Here is an 18,608-nt window from a genome sequence, read left to right as displayed (position 1 = left end):
TGTGAGAGAGTGTGAGAACGGTGAGCAAAAGTGGGTAAAAGCTAGAACGAGAGCAACCGTCGACAAAGCAAAAAAATCTAGAAGTTCAAATTTATATCTAATGGAAGGCAAAAGACAATAAAGTGACCAAAAAGAACCAATAAAATAACATTAAGAATGATGGACCGTTTGGAAATTCAACGCATAGGGATTAACACTATAATCTCCTTGGAAGTTCTCAAATTTTTGGCATTCAGAAATGACCAATGTTCAAGCATTAACACATGCCAATACACAATAATTTGGCATCCCCAATCTATTATTTCAGACATTGATTACTTATTTGATGAGTAAAATTGTGAGAAATATACTTGGGGGAGTCTCGTTATGGTCCATTCTTCTGCAGGATGTTCTTCAGCTTCTCGTTCCCAGCCACGAGCTCAGCAGCTACTCCAGGCTCATTAGCAGAATGACCTGCGTCAGGAATGATCTGCGTAGAGAGGTAATGAGATTCAGCAACTACTTTCTAATCATAGATTTATATATATATATGCACAGGAACATGCATAGTAAATAGGCTCCACAGTGTTCGCTTCAAGAAGGTCCTGTAGCTACCTAAACTAAAGCCCTTTGTTTCTCTAATCATTTGAATTGAAAGTAAGAATATAAGCCTATACTTGTGAACTCTTCTTTGATCAACTGGAATAATTTTTTTGTATATACTTTTCCTCCCCGCTTTTGAAACTAATGATAACAACTCAAGCCCACCGTTAACACATATTGTCATCTTTAGACTTTCCCTTAAGATTTTAAAACGTGTTTGTTAGAGAGAGGTTTCCACAACCTTATAAGCAATGTTTCGTTCCCTTCTCCAACCGATGTGGTATCTCACAATCCACCCCCCTTTGGGGCCCAACGGCCTCACTGGCACACCGCTCAATATCTGGCCCTGATACCATTTGTAACAGCCCAATCCCACGACTAGCAGATATTGTCTTCTTTGGGCTTCCTCTCAAGGTTTTAAAACATGTCCTACTAGGGAGAGGTTTCCACACCCTTATGAGCAATGTTTCGTTCCTCTCTCCAACCAATGTACACTAATTTCATATCTTCTAGGAAATTATTTCTTAACCAAGAGACAATCAGTTTGGGGGCTGTTAGAATACAGGCAACATCCATGTTATATTGAAATGTTGTCTATAATGAAAAATACATAAATCCAAATTTCCCTCTTCGTCCTTGATGCAGAGTGAAATGACAACTCAAAAGTATGGAGATCAAGTTAAATAATAGTTCCAATATCATGCCGTAAATGTCTAGTTCCATGTTGATATTTAGTGGCTAATTCTCATGTCAAGACCTCTCTACCTTCTTCAAAGCCACGTACATTTGGAGTGCATAGGGTAAAACATGAAACATTCAGTTGATATATTCGCATTCTATCCCAATGAAAGGGAACTGTTAGGAAATAGGAACCTATTTTAGACAGAGAAATAGAACGCAGCAGTTTCTTTTACCTTTAATTCAGCTTCGGGCCACACTTTATGAAGATCCCAAGCCGACATCATTGGGCAGCAAACGTCATATCTTCCCTGCAAAATGAAGATAAGATGTAGTTTCATATCTTGTTATCAAACTCGGATTCTACTTGATTCTCATCTGGTGTGATCAATGATACAAAACTTAAGTATAATAATGGTATTATTAACTTGATTATATGACATGGAAACAAAAGGAGGAAAGACGAAACAAATTGACAACCATAACAAAAGATATGAAGGAAGCTTAATATTTATAGCGTTAACGAGGGAATGGAAAGGCATGATAGAATCCCTCTGTTTCATGCACTACGTAGCGCTGTTAAACTCAAAAGATTAAAACGATTGCCTCAAATTCTCGAACTTTTTTCCTTTGTTAGGAAACAAAAAACCTTTCATTAGTAAAATAAAAGATTGAATAACCCATACAATAAACCAAAATATGAAACGGAGGTACCCAAGCCAATCAAATTTACCTGTACAATTATAGCATTGGTAAGTTGGATAGGATAGGCAAATGTACCTGAACAATTACAGCATTGATATGTCGTATCTTGTCAATATTATCTAGCAGAAAGGAATCAGAAGGGAAAAACCCCTTATTTACGAAGTAATGGTTTTCGATCCTTGCAAATGCCTGGGTCAAACCAAAAGGTAAAAGAAAAACAAAATTATGGGTTGCATTACAAGCAGAATTATAACATCACTCAAGTTGAAGAACTCCACGAAATAACTGAAGAATAATTGTAGAATATAACAAAAAACGACATCAAAATTTTTATACCCGTACCATCTCATCTTTCCAGACATAGGTTAGAAGTTACAAAGTTTACTCACGTAATGAGCATGCAAATTCCCAAACAACAAAAAAAGATTGGGACTGTTAGTTTATTCCTATAATATATCTATCATATTTATTAGGTCTATTCAATGTGTGATTGTGTGTACAAGTTTTTTTCCTTTTATATATTAGATCTTTCTTCTACGTAAGTAGACCTTGTATCTGTTGTAAATCAATGAAAAAGAATTACTCTCTCACTTGACCTTGAAAATTAGCAGGGACAGTACAAAGGAAAATCCTCACCAAACAAGAACTTATTTAATGGTTTTCTTCCCCACAAAAATTTTCCAAAAAGCTCCTAGCAACACAACAAGTGCCTCATAAAATCTAAGTCCTCAAATGAAAGACATGAAAACACGAACTGAAAAGAAAAACTTCGCTAAATGGCCTTGGCAGGTTTACAGCCGGTAGAAAAGCCGGAGCCCTCCTGAAACAAAATACTTCCATCGCAGTTCTCAATCGTAGGGAAAATAAAGCATACATGCACACACAACTTGCAAGCGTTTCAAGCACACAGCTTTGGCAGTTCAGGAGATTTCTAGATATCAAATATGAATTTACAAGCAAAAAACAATTTACCAATGAAAACTTATCATCTTCCCCTCTTTTAATATTTTCCTCATTTGGCAAAAGATGAGCAGTCATCATTTCCCATTTGGTCCACGCTCTTGCAGCTGCATACTAGCAAATTAGTGGAGAGTTTTAGCAAACAAACAGGTAATATAGAAGCATTAACTCATGATTTAAAAGAAATTGTACGAGAAAACTGTAATTTCCTCTTCTAATGTATGGCATACTTGAGTAGCATATGCTACAGTTCAACAATCGTAGTAAAATTGTAATTCTAAAAATAATATTATAAGATTAAATTTTTATATTTATTAGGTTCAGATAGAGTGGCTGACAATTGATCTATCCTCAATATTTTAACAGTTTCCATCATGATTGATACAGCTTCTAACTTTATCATCAAATGCAATATAGTCACAGAAAGAACAGAAAATAGTTACATGGATAAACCAACAAACAAAATGAACTTTCAAATTTTAATATCTGCTGGCATCAAAACTCAATCTTATGCATGCAGCACTTATAAGTCATAAAGATGAAGTGCCGCCATCACTTTTTAGCAAAATCTTCATTGCATACTACAAGTGACATTCCGTAGAGTCAACTGTAATGAGCCTTGATTAATTTGACTGTCCACAGAGCTTCTGCCTCTGACATGCATATATATGAAATTGCAAAATTTTCTCAAAAACCTGGAGCGGAGTTAATTTTCGGGAGGCCTTGCTACAAAAATGTCTCTGTAACAATCTTACACTCTATTATTAGGTTTAGGGCTTTTTACGTAGGTCATACATATGAATTTAGTGAATGAAACAATATTGAGCAATCTCTCATATCATTCTGTCATATTACATGACAACAGAGAGTAGCTTTTTTGGCATTGTTAGGAAATTCATTTCCAAGGAAGGCTATAGAGTCTGGAAAATGAATCAACATTTTGGAGTGAATGCTTGTTGAAAACAACTCATCATCCGAAAATGAGTGTCACCAGCCAACTAGGTAAGAGAAAAGAGTAATAATCATGCAGCTAATAAATCAGTTGATAGTACTTACTTGGGTTTCCATATCACTTGAATTTAATCTCTTACAATAAGCATCAACAAAACATCCTCTTTCACTTTCGGGAATAAGATCTCTAAAAGTCTCCCAAGCTGCATTCGAATAAAAAATCTAGTGAACAGAACAGTTTTCAGACAACTTATTTCGAAAGTGCCTAAAAATCTATACCCTCGGACCAATATCAAATTTGATTTAATATGTTACAGATGTTGCAAATGATAATGCTTTTTTAAATTACAAATTTCTTAGATCACGTCATAGGATACTTTTGTGAGAACAAAATAACTGAAGAAGTTTACCATCTGGATATATAGCAGCTGCACCACCTTCATAAAACCAATCAATTTCTTTTTTCCGCAGAAGAAAGATCCCTCTAAGAACTAATCCCGTAACCTTGGATTAAACGAAAAATCATATGATTAAAACTTCAGGAATGTTGATAAAAGTGGCATGTTTCTCAAATATAAGAAGTTTCACTTGGAGGAGAACGGTAAACTTGGCAACAGTTGCACCTTTTCAGGATGAGTTTGACTATAAGCAAGAGCCAACGTACTACCCCAGGAACCTCCAAAGACCTACACAACCACATATATTACTGAGTCTTACACTCAATAAAAAAACATTGTTGAATACTGAGTCATGACTACAGAACCTTCAAAACAGGAACTGTGATTACTGTATCCAGAAGTGTGGAAAACCAAGGAGTAGTTCAAGAAATTGTGACCTGCCATTCTGGAATTTTCAGGTGTTCCCTTAGCTTCTCAATGTCAGCAATGAGGTCCCACGTGGTATTATTCTCCAAGCAAGCATGTGGGGTACTTTTCCCTGCACCTCGCTGCAAGAAATGAGACATTTTTCTAACTTCGGAGATAGACAATCCTAATGATACACAGTAAAGATTGAGAACAAAACCTGATCAAACAAAATAATTCTATAAAAATCTGGGTCAAAGAATCTTCTATTGCCTGGAGCAGTTCCTCCCCCTGGTCCCCCATGTAGAAAGACCACTGGCTGCAAGATCAGTTAAATAAGATGATTATTAATATGAATCTGAAGTGAACATATTCAACAATTTACTATCTCCGGTAAAGCCACGCAAAAAGAACATAACATGGTTAGTTTTAGAGCAATGATATCTGTAAAACGTGTCACTTAACACTGTATCACTGCAAGAGCATGTCCATTTTTATAGAATCCTAAACTACATTTTTCATTGTTACTTGCAGCTTGCACTGGATGAAATGCATTCAGATATTTCTTTCCAACCAAAGGTAATAAAAATTTGTTCAACTTGTTTGCACGACAGTCTCAACAACCAAGCAACATTAGTAACTACCTCGAGTGTATATCACCATAAATGAGGGATGGTCGTATTAGAATGGATTTACTGGAGACATATTTTTTCCTAATCAAGAGTTCATTATAATATATTGGCAGAAATTTCAGAAGAAAAATATGAAACTAATAGAAAATTATTTTCTGAACTTACATGACCGGCGGGATTCCCAGATTGCTCCCAGTAAATAGTATGAAGATCCGACACTTTCAAAAGACCAGTACTGTAAGGCTCAATAGGTGGATAAGGGGTTTTGTTTATTCCTGGAATTTCCTTTTCTCCAGCCATCAAGTCCTTCCGTTGGAATTCACTCTGACTATCGCTCTTATAGCCGAACTGCGCTGCTAACACCAAACCTTTTCCCCCTGCATCATCAAAATACAACCATGTGAATTTCTGAACCACGAATCTCTCCCACTCCATTCTACTGGATAAAATAACTCAAGAAAAGATAATTAAGAATCCAAAAGAAGAGTTGCAAATACATTGCCAATACACTTGAAAACAATAAATAAAATTCAGATGATCAAACGATAACTCTCAAGAAATACATTTCAGTCTATCTGATTCGAATATGTTTCTTCATGCGCATCTTGCAATTTCAATTCCAACAGTCAAATAGTTTTTCCCTATCAGAAACTCCACAAACAAATCAATAAAAAAAAATTACTACATACAATTAGGCAGTTTGATAACAATTCCGTTTTTAATTTTTTGTTTACGAAATTTATGCTTGTTCTTTCCAATTTTTCACTTGTAGTTTTCACCTCCTTATTCAAATTCTAAAATAAATAAAAAATCATTTGAAAATTATATATCTTTAAATTTTTCAAAATTTAACTTATTTTTTAGAACTAAAAGTGGATAATAAAACAAAAATAGAAATTATGGATGAAATTAATGTTTGGAAGCTTAATTTTCGAACACAACAAATCAAAAAATTAAATGATTATAAAACAGGTTTTAGTATTTAGTTCCAAGCAATACTTAGGGAAATGAACGTCTGAGGTAAAAATGTAACTAACAACTCCTCCCATCAGTCAACTGGTAAATTCGATGATAACAAAGAAAGAGATAAACCAGAGTTTAGAATGAACATTAAAGATTATAAAATCAGTATTTCAAACCGATGCCATGGTTTTTCCATTAACATTCTGGAAAACAAACTAGTACAGAAAGAAAGCCAAGTTGCCAAATCAAGTGCAAGATGTCACAGTTATAGACCAGCCAAATATGAGATGAAAAACGATTAAAGAACGAGAGGAGACGCTGAGAAAGCGACAATCGAAACCAGTAACAGAGATACAATGGTGGAGGAGAAAACCTGATACGCAGAAATGGTTGGAAACACGAGAGACGGGGAAGAGGCGAGGACAGTGACGATAATGCAAATTGGAGACGAAGGAGAGCAGAGGAGCAGCAAAGGAATTGTTAGGGCAAAGGCCTAACAACCTCATCGTCAATGGCGAAGACCATTAGCATGAGCTCCAACCAGTTAGACAGTAAAAGACAGTTAATAATTAATATTCGATTCCCATTTACAGCTTGCTCCATTTTCATCGTTATTATCTTTTTTCTTTCATAGAAATAAAAATAATTTTGATAATAAAATTTAGAATTTATCTATATTGACAGTTCATTGTTTTTTTTTTTTTTTTTTTAATCCTTTTTTTAAAGAGATAAATATATTTATATTATGTATTTTATTGCACAAAATATATTATAATTAATAATATAAATAATAGTTGGGAAAATTAGAAAAAGTAAGAAAATAAATGGCGTCGCCCGGATTCGAACCGGAGACCTTCAGTGTGTTAGACTGACGTGATAACCAACTACACCACGACACCATTTTGTTTATTCACAGAATTTAAAATATAATATTATATAAATAGTAAATTAAAATTAAAGAAAGTCAACGTATACTAAGATAAACTATAGTAAGATTGTTAACTTTTATTTTTTATCTTCGAGATGAAGTTTAGTTCATGAGATTGACAAAAATGAGTATTTCTACGTGAAGTTCCTAATCCTAGTCAGACGTCGCTGATGTCACCTAAACAATAGGTGGGCACCAAATTGGTGATATTTAGAAATGTCAATCGTGCACCTGTTCCCAATAGAAATATGAATCACTTCACATTGACCTCGAAAAAAAATTGATCTTTACTAAATGAAAGAAGGGAAAGAAGCGATGTGTTTATAGCTCTTTTAACTCGACATCTGTAGGGGTACGATGAGAAGAGCATATTCCAACCGCGAATCATGATTTAACTACGAGTTAAATTGTGTAAATAAAGGTGGTTGATTTTATTTATAAACCCACCATTACATGATCTTATTACTCAAAGAAAAACAAATTAAACTAACTCAATTACATGTTATGAACTTCTTACCAACCCCAAAAGTTACCATATTCAAATGCCTCTGAAACACTAAGTTTCGTTTTAGACGAACGGTCACCGCCACTGCCGATCGTCTGAATTTCGCCTCTGGCTTTGCCAAAGCCACCTGAGAGTGCTTGGAGCAGTCTCCAGACTGAGAATTGCACGGCGGAGGAAGTTGAGGACGGTGGGTGGCCGGAGATGGGCTGAGAAGAATCATGGGTGTGGCTATGATGGTGAGAGAGCGTGAGCATTGCTGCAGTGGGCGCCATTGATGAGCTTTGGTTGTGGCTTGGAATTGGGAGGCTCTGTTTTTGTACGTATGAAACGGAGGGGCAATGAGGGGCCAAGGGGGGTTGAAAACCGGCAAAGTTAGTGTATCCTGTGGGCAGCTGGTTCGGCCAAACACGGCAATCCATTTGGAAAAAAGTTTACAATAACGTGGTTTTTGACATACTTATCCATTGGGGGATTCCCACATGCTTTGTCACAACATTTAATAAAAAATTAATCCCATTCGTGTTCACATTTGCTTAGAAATTTGAATGCGTGGACTCGAGTGGTTAGTTAAGTTCGCGAATTTCCATAAAACTTCTATACAATCAAATATTGCAAAGCCCCGATGGTATCTATTATTAATCAGAATTGGACCATAACAGTATTTCAATATCTATTATCGGTTAGGGTTTGGACCCAGAATTTTGATCTATATTGACACCATAATAGCCCAAGCTTCTTCCTAGCAGATATTGTCCTGGACTCTCTTTTCTCTTTTTCGCTTTCCCTCAAGGTTTTTTAAATGTAAGGAGAGATTTTCACACCCTGTAAAAAAAAATGCTTAGTTCTCCTCTCCTAATCTATGCAGCTTCAACATTTTCGAGTCAACGCAATTTAAAAAAAAGAATCGCTTATTCCTCCGTTTCTCATATGTTTTGTTCTATAACCGATACTGGACTCAATGGAGGTATTTTACAAATGATTCATGGATTTATTGGCGCTGCGTTTTTTTTCTTGGCGGAAACAAGTTATGATAGAATACGTCTTGTTTATCTCGATGAAATGGGCGGAATAGCTATTCCAATTCCAAAAATATTCATGACTTAGTATCTTATCCATAGCTTCACTTGCATGGCTAGATATGAGCAATTTTGTTGCAGAATTAATAGTTTTTTTTTTTTTGGAGCCTGAAGTTCTATGGATACAAACCTTTTAATGTTCAAAATTCTTATTTTTTTATTCGGGACCACCAGAGTTGTTTGTTGCGATCTCACAATCCACCCCCTTTGGGGCCTCTCCAATCAATGTGGGATCTCACAATCCACCCCCTTCGGGGCCCAACGTCCTCGTTGATACACTCCTTAGTGTGTGAGACCCCACATCAGCAAGGGGGAACGAATAATTTTTTATGAGGGTGTGGAAACCTTAGCGATGTGCTGGTGAAGACACTGACTCTCTAGGGGTGGATTATGATATTCCACATGGATGAAGAGAATAACTACATGATGGTCAAAGTGGACAATGTCGACTAGGGGTAGGTTTAGGTTTAGGTTGTTACATATTATTATATAGATAACAAAAATAAAAGAAGCTACAAATTTTGACACATTCTTTTGTTAGAACATCTAAAAGGAATTAATCATCATATATCTTATAACTGTCTATATATTTGACGAAAACATTAAGGAACGTGTTATAGAGAAGGAAATTTGTCTCGTAAAGTCTACTAAAGTATCGATCAATTGAATAATTTTCTTTTTCTTTTGGAGAAACTCTCTATTAAATAAAATATTTGTTCTTAGTCGTATAATCGAACTTCGGCCCACTAACATGTAAATTAGGGTTTGGTAGATTCGATTACTTCGAAGAAATTTCAACTTTTTTGGCAAGAAGAAATCAAAAGGTTCTACAGAATTTGAGAGTCGAAATCCATTGGAAAAAACAAATGCAGAGAACGGCTTACATTGGACGCGTGAATTGAAGATCCAAATGCAAAGTTCGTCACAATCCAATCGATTTCTTCAACGAAGAAATCAACGACGAAGCAGAAGAAATTGCAGGCGAATTTTCTCCATTAATAACGTATTCTTCCACCATTTCCTTCGCAGACCTAGGCGACAATGGTTGGAAATTGAACCCCCACTCGGACACAAACTCTTTAATCAATGTCAATTTCGCCTCCTCGTCCATCTTCTTCCAGCATCTCTTCGTCTCCTCCGATTTAAGCCCTAGAAATCCGCAGAGCTCTGTGAACAAAATTTCTCTGCTCTTCGTCATCGCCTCCTCTCCCTGAATCAAATTGGTGTTGATTTTCGCCACTTCCATAGCGAGATCGGAGGCGAGATCCGCGTCGCTGAATTTCTTTCTGCAGTAGGTGATCTGGCATGGCAGCCGACTCCTAGAAAGGGCCGGCGACGGCCAAGATTGAAATTGGAAATTGTGGATCTGGCCATGGACGCTAGGAAAACGAAGATTGATTGCGAACATCATTTGAAGAGAATTCTCTTCGTAGGTGCTTCAATCGAACGATTTGCAGCAAAAAAAACAAACGACGAGAATCGGGCTGGAGGGAGAGAGCGATTGAACCAAAATTCGAAGGTTCGCCAAGATTATCCCATTTGCTTACGCTCCACTTGTTCTCAATCAAATATACTTCAAAAAAATAAAAAATAAAAAATAAAAATCTCTCCTCTCCCAATTTTTTTTTTTTTTAAATATTTCAATTTGACATCAAATAAAAAAATATCTCCTACTCACTGGATTCGAATTGGGAGAAGTCGTAGATATTATTGCGGGTCAGTATATTAGCAACCGGGTGCTCAACTAGGTATGGTGGAATATTCACAGGCGGGGCTGCAGAACATAGCGAGCTCCTTCTAATGGAAAAATCAAATTCAATGAGGATTTGGTTCATCCCACACGTACACATCATGGACATCCTGCGTTTTCATGTTATATAGACTTGATCTATAACATAAATATAATGAACTAATTGTAACTTGTTTTCATGTTGTATAACGTTGTTAGTCATATGTTTATGTGTATATGACCGTTCGGCAAAATCATGTTTACTCCCACCATATGGGACCAAGTAGTCATCAACGACCAAGTATTATAATCTCTCAATGATTTTGGTCGTTCACGTTTATAAATCATTTTCATGTAGTTGACTTTTTCAATGATTTTGCTCCTTCACGTTTATAAAACATTTTCTCTTGCCTACGAAATACGATTTTTACATGGACTTGTTCATTAAGTTAGAACAAGTGTCACACAATATTATCTCGTAGTGATAGCTCTTTGTTCTTGAGGCTTGCCGGTCCATGAATTCTTACAAGTGAACCAACTGAACCATCGAAAAGTGGGTTGGGTTGGGTTGACGCACCGGAACGACCCCTTCTGCATTGGAAAATTTTTGCATTTAATAAAGCAAAGAGAAGCATAGTAGTTAGTTACATGGCAGAGTAAAGCGAAGGACAGTCACGTGCGGAGGATGGTCCTGATCCAGAGTCCACACAGTTGGCGAATACGCCAATTCCCCAAAAGCCAATAAACAAATCTCGAACACAAAGGGCGCCCAAATTCGCCATCGCAGCGACATGACAATCAGTGGCATCGTCGCCTTTAATATTGATATTCGGATCATATCACCCACTGGTCAAACGCAGACTCCATTTCTTTCAAAACCCGTCAAGTCTCTCCTCTTCCCCACCTCCATTTCGACCTCAATTCAGCCACCTCTTGCTGCTCGTTGCTCCTCCTCCTCCTCCGTCTCTCCTCTCGGTTAGCTTCCGTTTCCGTGATACTAACCTGTTTGATTCTTGTTTTTTAATCTATCTTTTTTGAGTTTTTGCTTAGTGGATTCATGGAATCGTTGGGTTTTCGTGGCGTACTGGCATTTATTATGGTCTATGATTTGTTTTTGCGTATTGTGTTGATTTTCTTCATTAAAGCGGTCACTCGGGTTGGATTAATGTTGATTACGTGTTGGGGTTTGATTTTGCGTTGCCGTGTTGTAATAGCTGTTGCAGTGATCAGACAAGGAAAATGGAATCAATCATTACGTTTGTGGTAGTGACGTCTATAGACTGTTTTTGGCTTTCTCAAATTGCATCATTCTCCAGGAAGGTTTCTCATAAAATTAGTTGTTCAGCTGAGTTAACATTTAAGAGGTTTGTCGTCAATCATGTTACACTCCCGTTCATTGTATCCCTCTCCGTCGGTCTGAGAGGGGATGGAGAAGGAAACGAAGCATTCTTTATGAGAGTAGGAATAAGAGAAGGGAACAAAACATTTCTTCTAAGAGTGTGGAAACATCTCCTTGAGAGACCTGACTTAAAACCTTGAACTTAACTTTTGATTGTTTTTAGTCTTTGGTTGGCTCTGAAGCTAGTATTGTTATTCTTTTGCAGATATGGACAACGGTGCAGGTCTCAGTTTGTATCCACTACATCGATGCAAAACAATTCACCTGGTCAGTATCAAATTTGAAAATTTCTTGGTTTTATATCAAATGAGTATTGCAGATGTGAAGCAGGTTGTATTTGACTTGAAGGGCATTCAAGATGGCCTTCTTTCTTGGCTTTTGCTCGCAAATCAAGGGCTCTTATAAAACAATGCATCCAGGTCAGGCATGCGCAAGGAATCCACAATGTTGATGGAGATAAGAGCTATAAAGCATATATGCGTCCTGAATTTTTTGATGCCCACATTACTCAGCTTGGATGGCAGCAGGTCAGGACGGGAGTTGTAAAAATTTAAATTGTAAAGAAGATAAAAGTAGAGTTAATTGGGAGAAAATTACTGATATGATATCTTTCAACTGTCACAGATTGATAATTTGCGTAAGCATGTTCATGCATCTGGTCTTTCCAGGAAGATTGAATTGGTAGTAACATCCCCTTTGCTCAGGTATGAATGTCATTATCTGCAGTTAACACTCTTTTATATACAACTTTATGTGTAAAACCTCCCCGTCATTTCTCGTTTCATGATGTTGACTCTCATTGTTGGCCTCACCAATATTTTAAAAAGAGGAGATCAATAAGGGTAGGAACATTAAACGATATCTTGTTACAGCAAAGGCCCACCGCTAGCAGATATTGTCCTCTTTGGGCTTTTCTTTTTGGGTTTTCCCTCAAGGTTTTTAAAACGCGTTTGCTAGGGAGAGATTTCCAGGGGCGTTTTGTTCTCTTCCCAACCGATGTGGGATCTCACAATCTATCTCCCTTCGAGGTCCACCGTCCTCGTTGACACTCATTTCTTTCTCCAATCGATGTGGGACCCCCAGCAAATCCACTCCCCTTCGGGGCCCAGCATCCTTGGTGGCACAACGCCTCGTGTTTACCCCTAAGCATGTGGGACCCCCACCAAATCCATCCCCCTACGGGGCCCAGCGTCTTTGCTGGCACACCGCCTCGTGTTTACCCCCTTCGGGGCTCAGCCTCCTCGCTGCCACATTGGCTAGTGTCTGGTTCTTATACCATTTGTAACGGCTTAGACCCACCTCTAGCAGATATTGTCCTCTTTGGGCTTTCCCTTTCGGGCTTTCTCTCAAGGTTTTTAAAACGTGTTTGCTAGGGAGAGGTTTCCACACCCTTATAAAGGATGTTCCGTTCTCCTCCCCAACCAACGTGGGATCTCACAAAATTCTTGTTTGTAACCAATATTAGTAGTCTTGGAAGAAACTTACCTTTTCATGGTTTGACAAGTTCAGTCACACACCCATACATACTTTCTTCTTGGGTAGTAATAACCGTTGAATTCAACTGAGATAGTTTGCCTTTGATGATGATTATGTGAGACATGCAATTCCCACGATTTACTTGACTACCAAGTCTCAGTAGTCCCTAATTTAGATCAATTTAACTCAGAGAGATTGGAGAAGGAATAAAAGGTTTTTAATTACTGAAGAAGAAGCTGAAAGATCAAAAAGAGGAGAGTTGAACGTGTTTGTTCCACTTCAAGTGCAAAGTAGATACTTGAACGTTTTGAGTTCCTCAAAATACAGTTTTTTTCCTTTTCAATGCTTATTTTAATTGTTATTTCATGTTTACTTTGCTGGGAAGTCGATAGTAACCCAAGTTAGATATCTAAGGAATCATATACCAATATGGAAAATCTGAAGATTTTTTCTTATGGTTGATTATTTTCTAGGACTCTACAAACCGCTGTTGGAGTATTTGGTGGTGAAGGCTATACAACTGGAATGGACGTGCTGCCACTAATGATTGCAAATGCAGGCAATAGTGCACGAGCTGCAATTTCAAGTCTAAACTGCCCACCTATTGCTGCTGTTGAGCTTTGTCGTGAACATTTGGTATGTGTTAGATAAATTTGATTCTTCTCAGTTATGTTTATGTATGCTGCAACAGGTGGGTGTTAGATTGCTTCATGATTTAGAATGTAAATGACTTAAATCTGGGCTGGGGGTTAGTTAACTTTACTGATACATGCAGTCTTTTGTATGAGTCTGTTATTCAATGCTATCGATATTAGAAATCCACTAATGCACCTCATATGCAAGTATGTCGAGGAAATTTTTTTATTTTCTTCCTATTTTTGCACGATGCAGTGTCAAGTATAAAGTTCGGGTCCTCCCAATCGTTCATCGATTTCTAATTTATTATACCTTCGTTCTCCCCCTTTTTCTTCTGAGGGAGCTATTTAGCAGAGACTTATTGTTTTCGTTATATATTATATTTGTAGTTCTTATATGTGTTCTATATCTAACAGGGAGTTCATCCTTGTGACAAGAGGAGAAACATCAGCGACTATCAATTCCTCTTTCCTGCAGTCGATTTTTCACTGGCAAGTACCTGGGATGTTATAATGAGCTGTGGGAAATTTGTTGTTTATAATCTTTTTAGGAAACTTTTCATTCAAGAAAATGTAACAATGGTGGATGAGTTGTGTTGTTGATTAACACTCAAAAGTTCCATGCAGATAGAAAGTGACGAGGATGTATTGTGGAAGGCTGACATTAGAGAGACAAAAGAAGAGCTGGCAGCCAGAGGCTTGCAATTCCTGAATTGGTGAATATTTTGTTTATTAGACTTTCGTGTTTTTTTACTTTGATTTCTTTAGGATGCCCTGCTGATATAAAAAAATGTGAGCACGAGGAAATGTTTGCGTACCGCTTGCATATCTCAAAGTCTATTTAAATGAAGGACACTCCAGAATTAAGCCATTGCTATGAAATTTCGTCGGCTATCTGTTTACCACAAGTCACCGATACATGATGTGGTTTTCAGTGGTCTTAAATCTGAAGATGATTAGTGTTTTAGTTACAAAATCTTGACTCATTTGGAGGCCGGATTGAATAGCTTTTAGTGTGCAACCTACAGTTTTTTTATACCTAGCTGCACTCGACAGTTATCATCTTCATTGTTCCTGTTTATAAGCAACTAGGGACTTTTATGTACTTGAGATTGATTACAAAACCTCGAGTCCGGGGTCGGGCATGGACCTTATAATGAACAACAAAGCGTCCCCCGTTTATCCAGGATATTCCTTTGTTCATGCTGACTGATAACTGGAGTCTTCTTCTGTAACTGGTGTTGAGATTTTCTGCTCTGGTTTTAGCTTCTCTTGTTAGGCTTGTTTTTCTATGAATGAAAATATCATACGGATAGAATTTGGTTTTGTTTTTACTCCAAAGATAGATAAAACACAATAGAACAAAACTATTCCACTGATATCACCTTGTTTGTTAATCTGGTATAGCTTTTTTTCTCCTTTCTTGCAGGTTGTGGACAAGGAAGGAGAAGGAGATAGCCGTTGTTACTCATAGTGGATTTTTGTTTCATACTCTAACTGCGTTTGGAAATGACTGTCACCCTTCGGTGAAAAAGGAAATATGCACACAGTTAGTGAACCCAATACACCTCTACCTCGAAACTATTCGATATATTTAAATTTCATCGACACTGACTTTTGCGTTAATCGTAACCTTTAGCGTGTCGTGTATGCTGCTCTCGTATTCTCATTAAGATGTCAGACTGTCAGTCCTCTATCAGATGCCTTTGGCTTGGTTATGTTTAAACCAACAATAACAGAAAATGCATGTTCTTTCTTGGTTATGTTTACATTCACTAATTTCATTTTCGGCTTGGTTACATTGGCGGGCTCTCGATTAGGGAACGTTTGAATGCATCGACTCTGCAATGATGTGTGCAATGTCTACTTGCAGATTTGCAAATTGCGAGCTTCGATCCATTGTCATAGTAGATAGAAGGTGAGTTTTGTTTATGAGCTTTTGTAGACTTGAAAGAAAATTCCTTTTCCTGATCATCACGTTTCTCGTGCTGCCAGTATGGTCGGGTCGGATTCCTCGACAACTAATTATCCTGGAAAGATACCTCCGGGGCTGGATATCCCTAGTGATGCTGTGGATGACAAAAGCATGAAGGAAGAGAAACAACCAGTCGATTCTGAACCGAAGGAACATGAAAATATGTAAGTCTTATACGGCTATAGATAGAGAGATATTCAAATGTTGAGTGTCATTTATACAAACAAGTATTTTTGAAACTGCCTTATCTAGACACAGCACAACGCCTATATATTTACTTCTGATATCCGCATTTCAAGAATTTGTGCTTTGAGGATTTCTCCAGTTGAGCTACAAAGTCTGCACTTAGTATATGAATTTTCTTTTTCTTTTTTTCATTATGAGTTGGCCGGGAGTAGAATCTGTAACGGCCAAAGCCCACCGCTAGCAAATACTGTTTGATTTTTCCTTTCGGGCTTTCCCTCAAAGTTTTTAAAACGTGTCTGCTAGGGAGAGGTTTCCACGCTCTTATAAAGGGTGTTTCGTTCTCCTCTCCAATCGACGTGGAATCTCATAGAATCTGTGGTGAATATTCAGTTGAGTTATGTAGTGAATATTCAGTTGATTTATGTAGGGAAGAATTGATTTACCGATTGCTGCAAATGATTTTTGGCTTCACCCTTGAAAACTAGGATAAATCTCGTAGATTCTTGGTCATGGCTCAGGATTCATGCATCCGTGCACACATGTTTCTTGGCAACTTTGGCTGTGGATTTTGGATTTTTATGGATAGCCACTTGGTGAGGTTGAATGCTAATCTATGAACCTCAATATAAACTCAACTAGTTATCACATTTGTTCTCGAGTATAAGATATGTAGTTCGAATCTCCACCCTCACACGTTATTGAGAACCATCAAAAGTTGTAGTGGTTAGCCTAACTTCAGAAAGAGCAAAAAAACAGAATATACCTTCATCCAAGTTGCCTGACCATTTGAGACCCAGCCTAAGAGAGAGTGAGTGTAACAGTTCAAGCCCACTGCTAGCAGATATTGATGTTTTTGAATTATTCGGCTTCTCCTCAAGGTTTTAAACCCTAATGAGCATCTTCTTGAGGTTATAAAATGCGTCTTTTAGAGAGAGGTTTCTGCACCTTATAAGAAATGTTTTGTTCCATCTCCAAACGACGTGGGATCTCACAATTCATCCCCTTTGAGGTCCAACGTCCTCGCCGCTTAATCTAGAGTGGTTAAGCATATGTCTTTTTAAAGGCTGTGAAGTACTTTCTACAACCAATTATTATTGTTATTATTATTTTGGAAATATTCATTTATATAATTCTATTCCTTATTATTTATTTAATTTTTTTGGATGCTTCTCTTGAAAATTTTAAATACTTTGTTTTTGTTTGTTAAAGCTTTACTGAAAGTATTCAATCTTGGTATATACTAACACAAATAGCTCCTCTCGAGAATATTTTTAGTTATGTTATCTCCCCTTCTTTATTATAACAGCGAAAACACTCTGCTACCCCGAGATTGACACTAAAAAACAAAAGCTAGGGGAACAAATGAGATTAGATGCCTAGTAGTCCTAGTTGTAAACAATGGATTCTAGGTTTTGTGCATATCGACTCGTGCAATACTGAAGCTAACGCGTTATGTATCTTCCCTTGGAAGTATGTTCGCAATAACGAAACTCAAAAGAATTGATGGGTCCACACAAGCGTTGGATGACGTGGTTTAATTCGATGCAAAGGGAAGAACTTTACCAGAGCTTGACATGCCGCAAATCCTCTTGAAAGAGAGTGTTCTTTCGAGAACGCGGATACTAGTGGTGCATGGTTATCGTCAACTCATGCCATAAGGTGTTGGATTAAGTCCCGCAACAAGCACAACCCTCATAGTTGGTTACCAACCGTTGAGGTTGAAACCCTGAACAGACTACCGATAATGTCGAGGTTAGACTTATCAAGTCAACGAACAAACAGTGAAAAAAACGATTCTCCCCTCAAATTTTAAAAAAGTGTCCTATAATTTCTTAATTTATGTTTTTTCTAATATTCCCATTGCTATATTTTAAAGCATAATACTAATATATAAAAGGAATATATTGATAATTTCAATCAATAGAATAGTGTTGTAATAGGATCTTCAATAAAATAACATTGACTCTCTTTTTTATTCAATTCAAAAGTCTATTTTAGTATTTTAATTAAAGTTTAAGGAAAGAGGGAAACATTAATTAAAATTTCACTATCCATTATTATTTAATGAGTTTAATTATTATATTCACTACTTCTAGTCTATTTAAAATACTATAATTAAAATAATAATATAAATTAAATTTTAAATGATTTGGATATCCGATTATTTTCCAAAATTTTAAATTGAAAATTGATTTTTTTTAAAATTTACCATGAATTAATTAGTAAAAATAATGCAACAAAAAAAAATATTTATTACAAATTAATTGTTTATTATTATTATTATTATTATTATATTATCCAAATTTGAAGAGATGGGAAGCGTGGGTAGGTGGGTGTAGGGAGGGAACATGTGGTGTTTAAATAGAAGAAGCGTCAGGTCAGTCCAGGTCGGCTCAGCTTTTTTTTTTTTTTTTTTTTTTTTTTT

General features: G+C 36.9%; 3 protein-coding genes and 1 non-coding gene across 7 annotated transcripts; 1 reads left to right on the top strand and 3 right to left on the bottom strand.

The window, feature by feature from the left end:
• Positions 1–145: 145 nt before the first annotated feature.
• On the bottom strand, positions 146–6,834 carry LOC111430799 (proline iminopeptidase). Its single transcript, XM_023067208.1, has 11 exons — positions 6,648–6,834; positions 5,477–5,688; positions 4,900–4,998; positions 4,712–4,822; positions 4,500–4,562; positions 4,287–4,380; positions 3,982–4,079; positions 2,938–3,039; positions 2,041–2,154; positions 1,497–1,571; positions 146–469 (listed from the first exon to the last, which is right to left on the bottom strand). Exons 1-11 carry the CDS (start codon positions 6,778–6,780, stop codon positions 365–367), a joined length of 1,206 nt encoding a protein of 401 aa, XP_022922976.1. The 5' UTR covers positions 6,781–6,834; the 3' UTR covers positions 146–364.
• A 265-nt stretch (positions 6,835–7,099) lies between these two features.
• TRNAV-AAC lies at positions 7,100–7,173 on the bottom strand. Its single transcript has one exon. It is a non-coding gene; the product is annotated as a tRNA-Val (tRNA).
• Positions 7,174–9,530: 2,357 nt separating this feature from the next.
• Positions 9,531–10,275, bottom strand: LOC111430603. The gene has a single exon (XM_023066903.1). The coding sequence runs from the start codon at positions 10,192–10,194 to the stop codon at positions 9,706–9,708; it is 489 nt and encodes a 162-aa protein (XP_022922671.1). The 5' UTR covers positions 10,195–10,275; the 3' UTR covers positions 9,531–9,705.
• On the top strand, positions 10,209–16,374 carry LOC111430600 (phosphoglycerate mutase-like protein 1). 4 transcript variants are annotated; one of them, XM_023066893.1, is made up of 10 exons: positions 10,209–10,302; positions 12,117–12,178; positions 12,260–12,438; positions 12,536–12,615; positions 13,861–14,023; positions 14,440–14,514; positions 14,650–14,738; positions 15,452–15,571; positions 15,896–15,940; positions 16,018–16,374. In XM_023066893.1, exons 2-10 carry the CDS (start codon positions 12,160–12,162, stop codon positions 16,163–16,165), a joined length of 918 nt encoding a protein of 305 aa, XP_022922661.1. In that variant the 5' UTR covers positions 10,209–10,302; positions 12,117–12,159; the 3' UTR covers positions 16,166–16,374. The 4 variants fall into 4 exon arrangements, with proteins under 4 accessions (XP_022922661.1, XP_022922662.1, XP_022922659.1 ...); XM_023066894.1 differs by having other exon boundaries at positions 10,215–10,302; positions 12,331–12,438; XM_023066891.1 differs by lacking the exon at positions 10,209–10,302 and adding an exon at positions 11,292–11,487 and having other exon boundaries at positions 12,331–12,438.
• The last annotated feature ends 2,234 nt before the right edge of the window (positions 16,375–18,608 follow it).

This window comes from Cucurbita moschata, unplaced genomic scaffold (genome assembly GCF_002738365.1).
Source record: "Cucurbita moschata cultivar Rifu unplaced genomic scaffold, Cmos_1.0 Cmo_Scf00034, whole genome shotgun sequence".
Lineage (NCBI taxonomy): Eukaryota > Viridiplantae > Streptophyta > Magnoliopsida > Cucurbitales > Cucurbitaceae > Cucurbita > Cucurbita moschata.
This window is presented reverse-complemented; position numbering and strand designations above follow the sequence as displayed.

Bases quoted from the DNA above. Each gene is read 5' to 3' on its own strand.
- LOC111430799 (XM_023067208.1), bottom strand. From the start codon at position 6,780: ATGAGGTTGTTAGGCCTTTGCCCTAACAATTCCTTTGCTGCTCCTCTG. The intron at 4,381-4,499 runs GTGCAACTGTTG...GTTTAATCCAAG, and splicing joins GTCAAACTCATCCTGAAAAG to GTTACGGGATTAGTTCTTAG. The intron at 2,155-2,937 runs GTAAATTGTTTT...GGTTTGACCCAG, and splicing joins AAGATGATAAGTTTTCATTG to GCATTTGCAAGGATCGAAAA.
- LOC111430603 (XM_023066903.1), bottom strand. From the start codon at position 10,194: ATGATGTTCGCAATCAATCTTCGTTTTCCTAGCGTCCATGGCCAGATC.
- LOC111430600 (XM_023066891.1), top strand. From the start codon at position 11,304: ATGACAATCAGTGGCATCGTCGCCTTTAATATTGATATTCGGATCATA. The intron at 11,488-12,116 runs GTTAGCTTCCGT...ATTCTTTTGCAG, and splicing joins CTCCTCCGTCTCTCCTCTCG to ATATGGACAACGGTGCAGGT. The intron at 14,739-15,451 runs GTGAATATTTTG...CCTTTCTTGCAG, and splicing joins GGCTTGCAATTCCTGAATTG to GTTGTGGACAAGGAAGGAGA.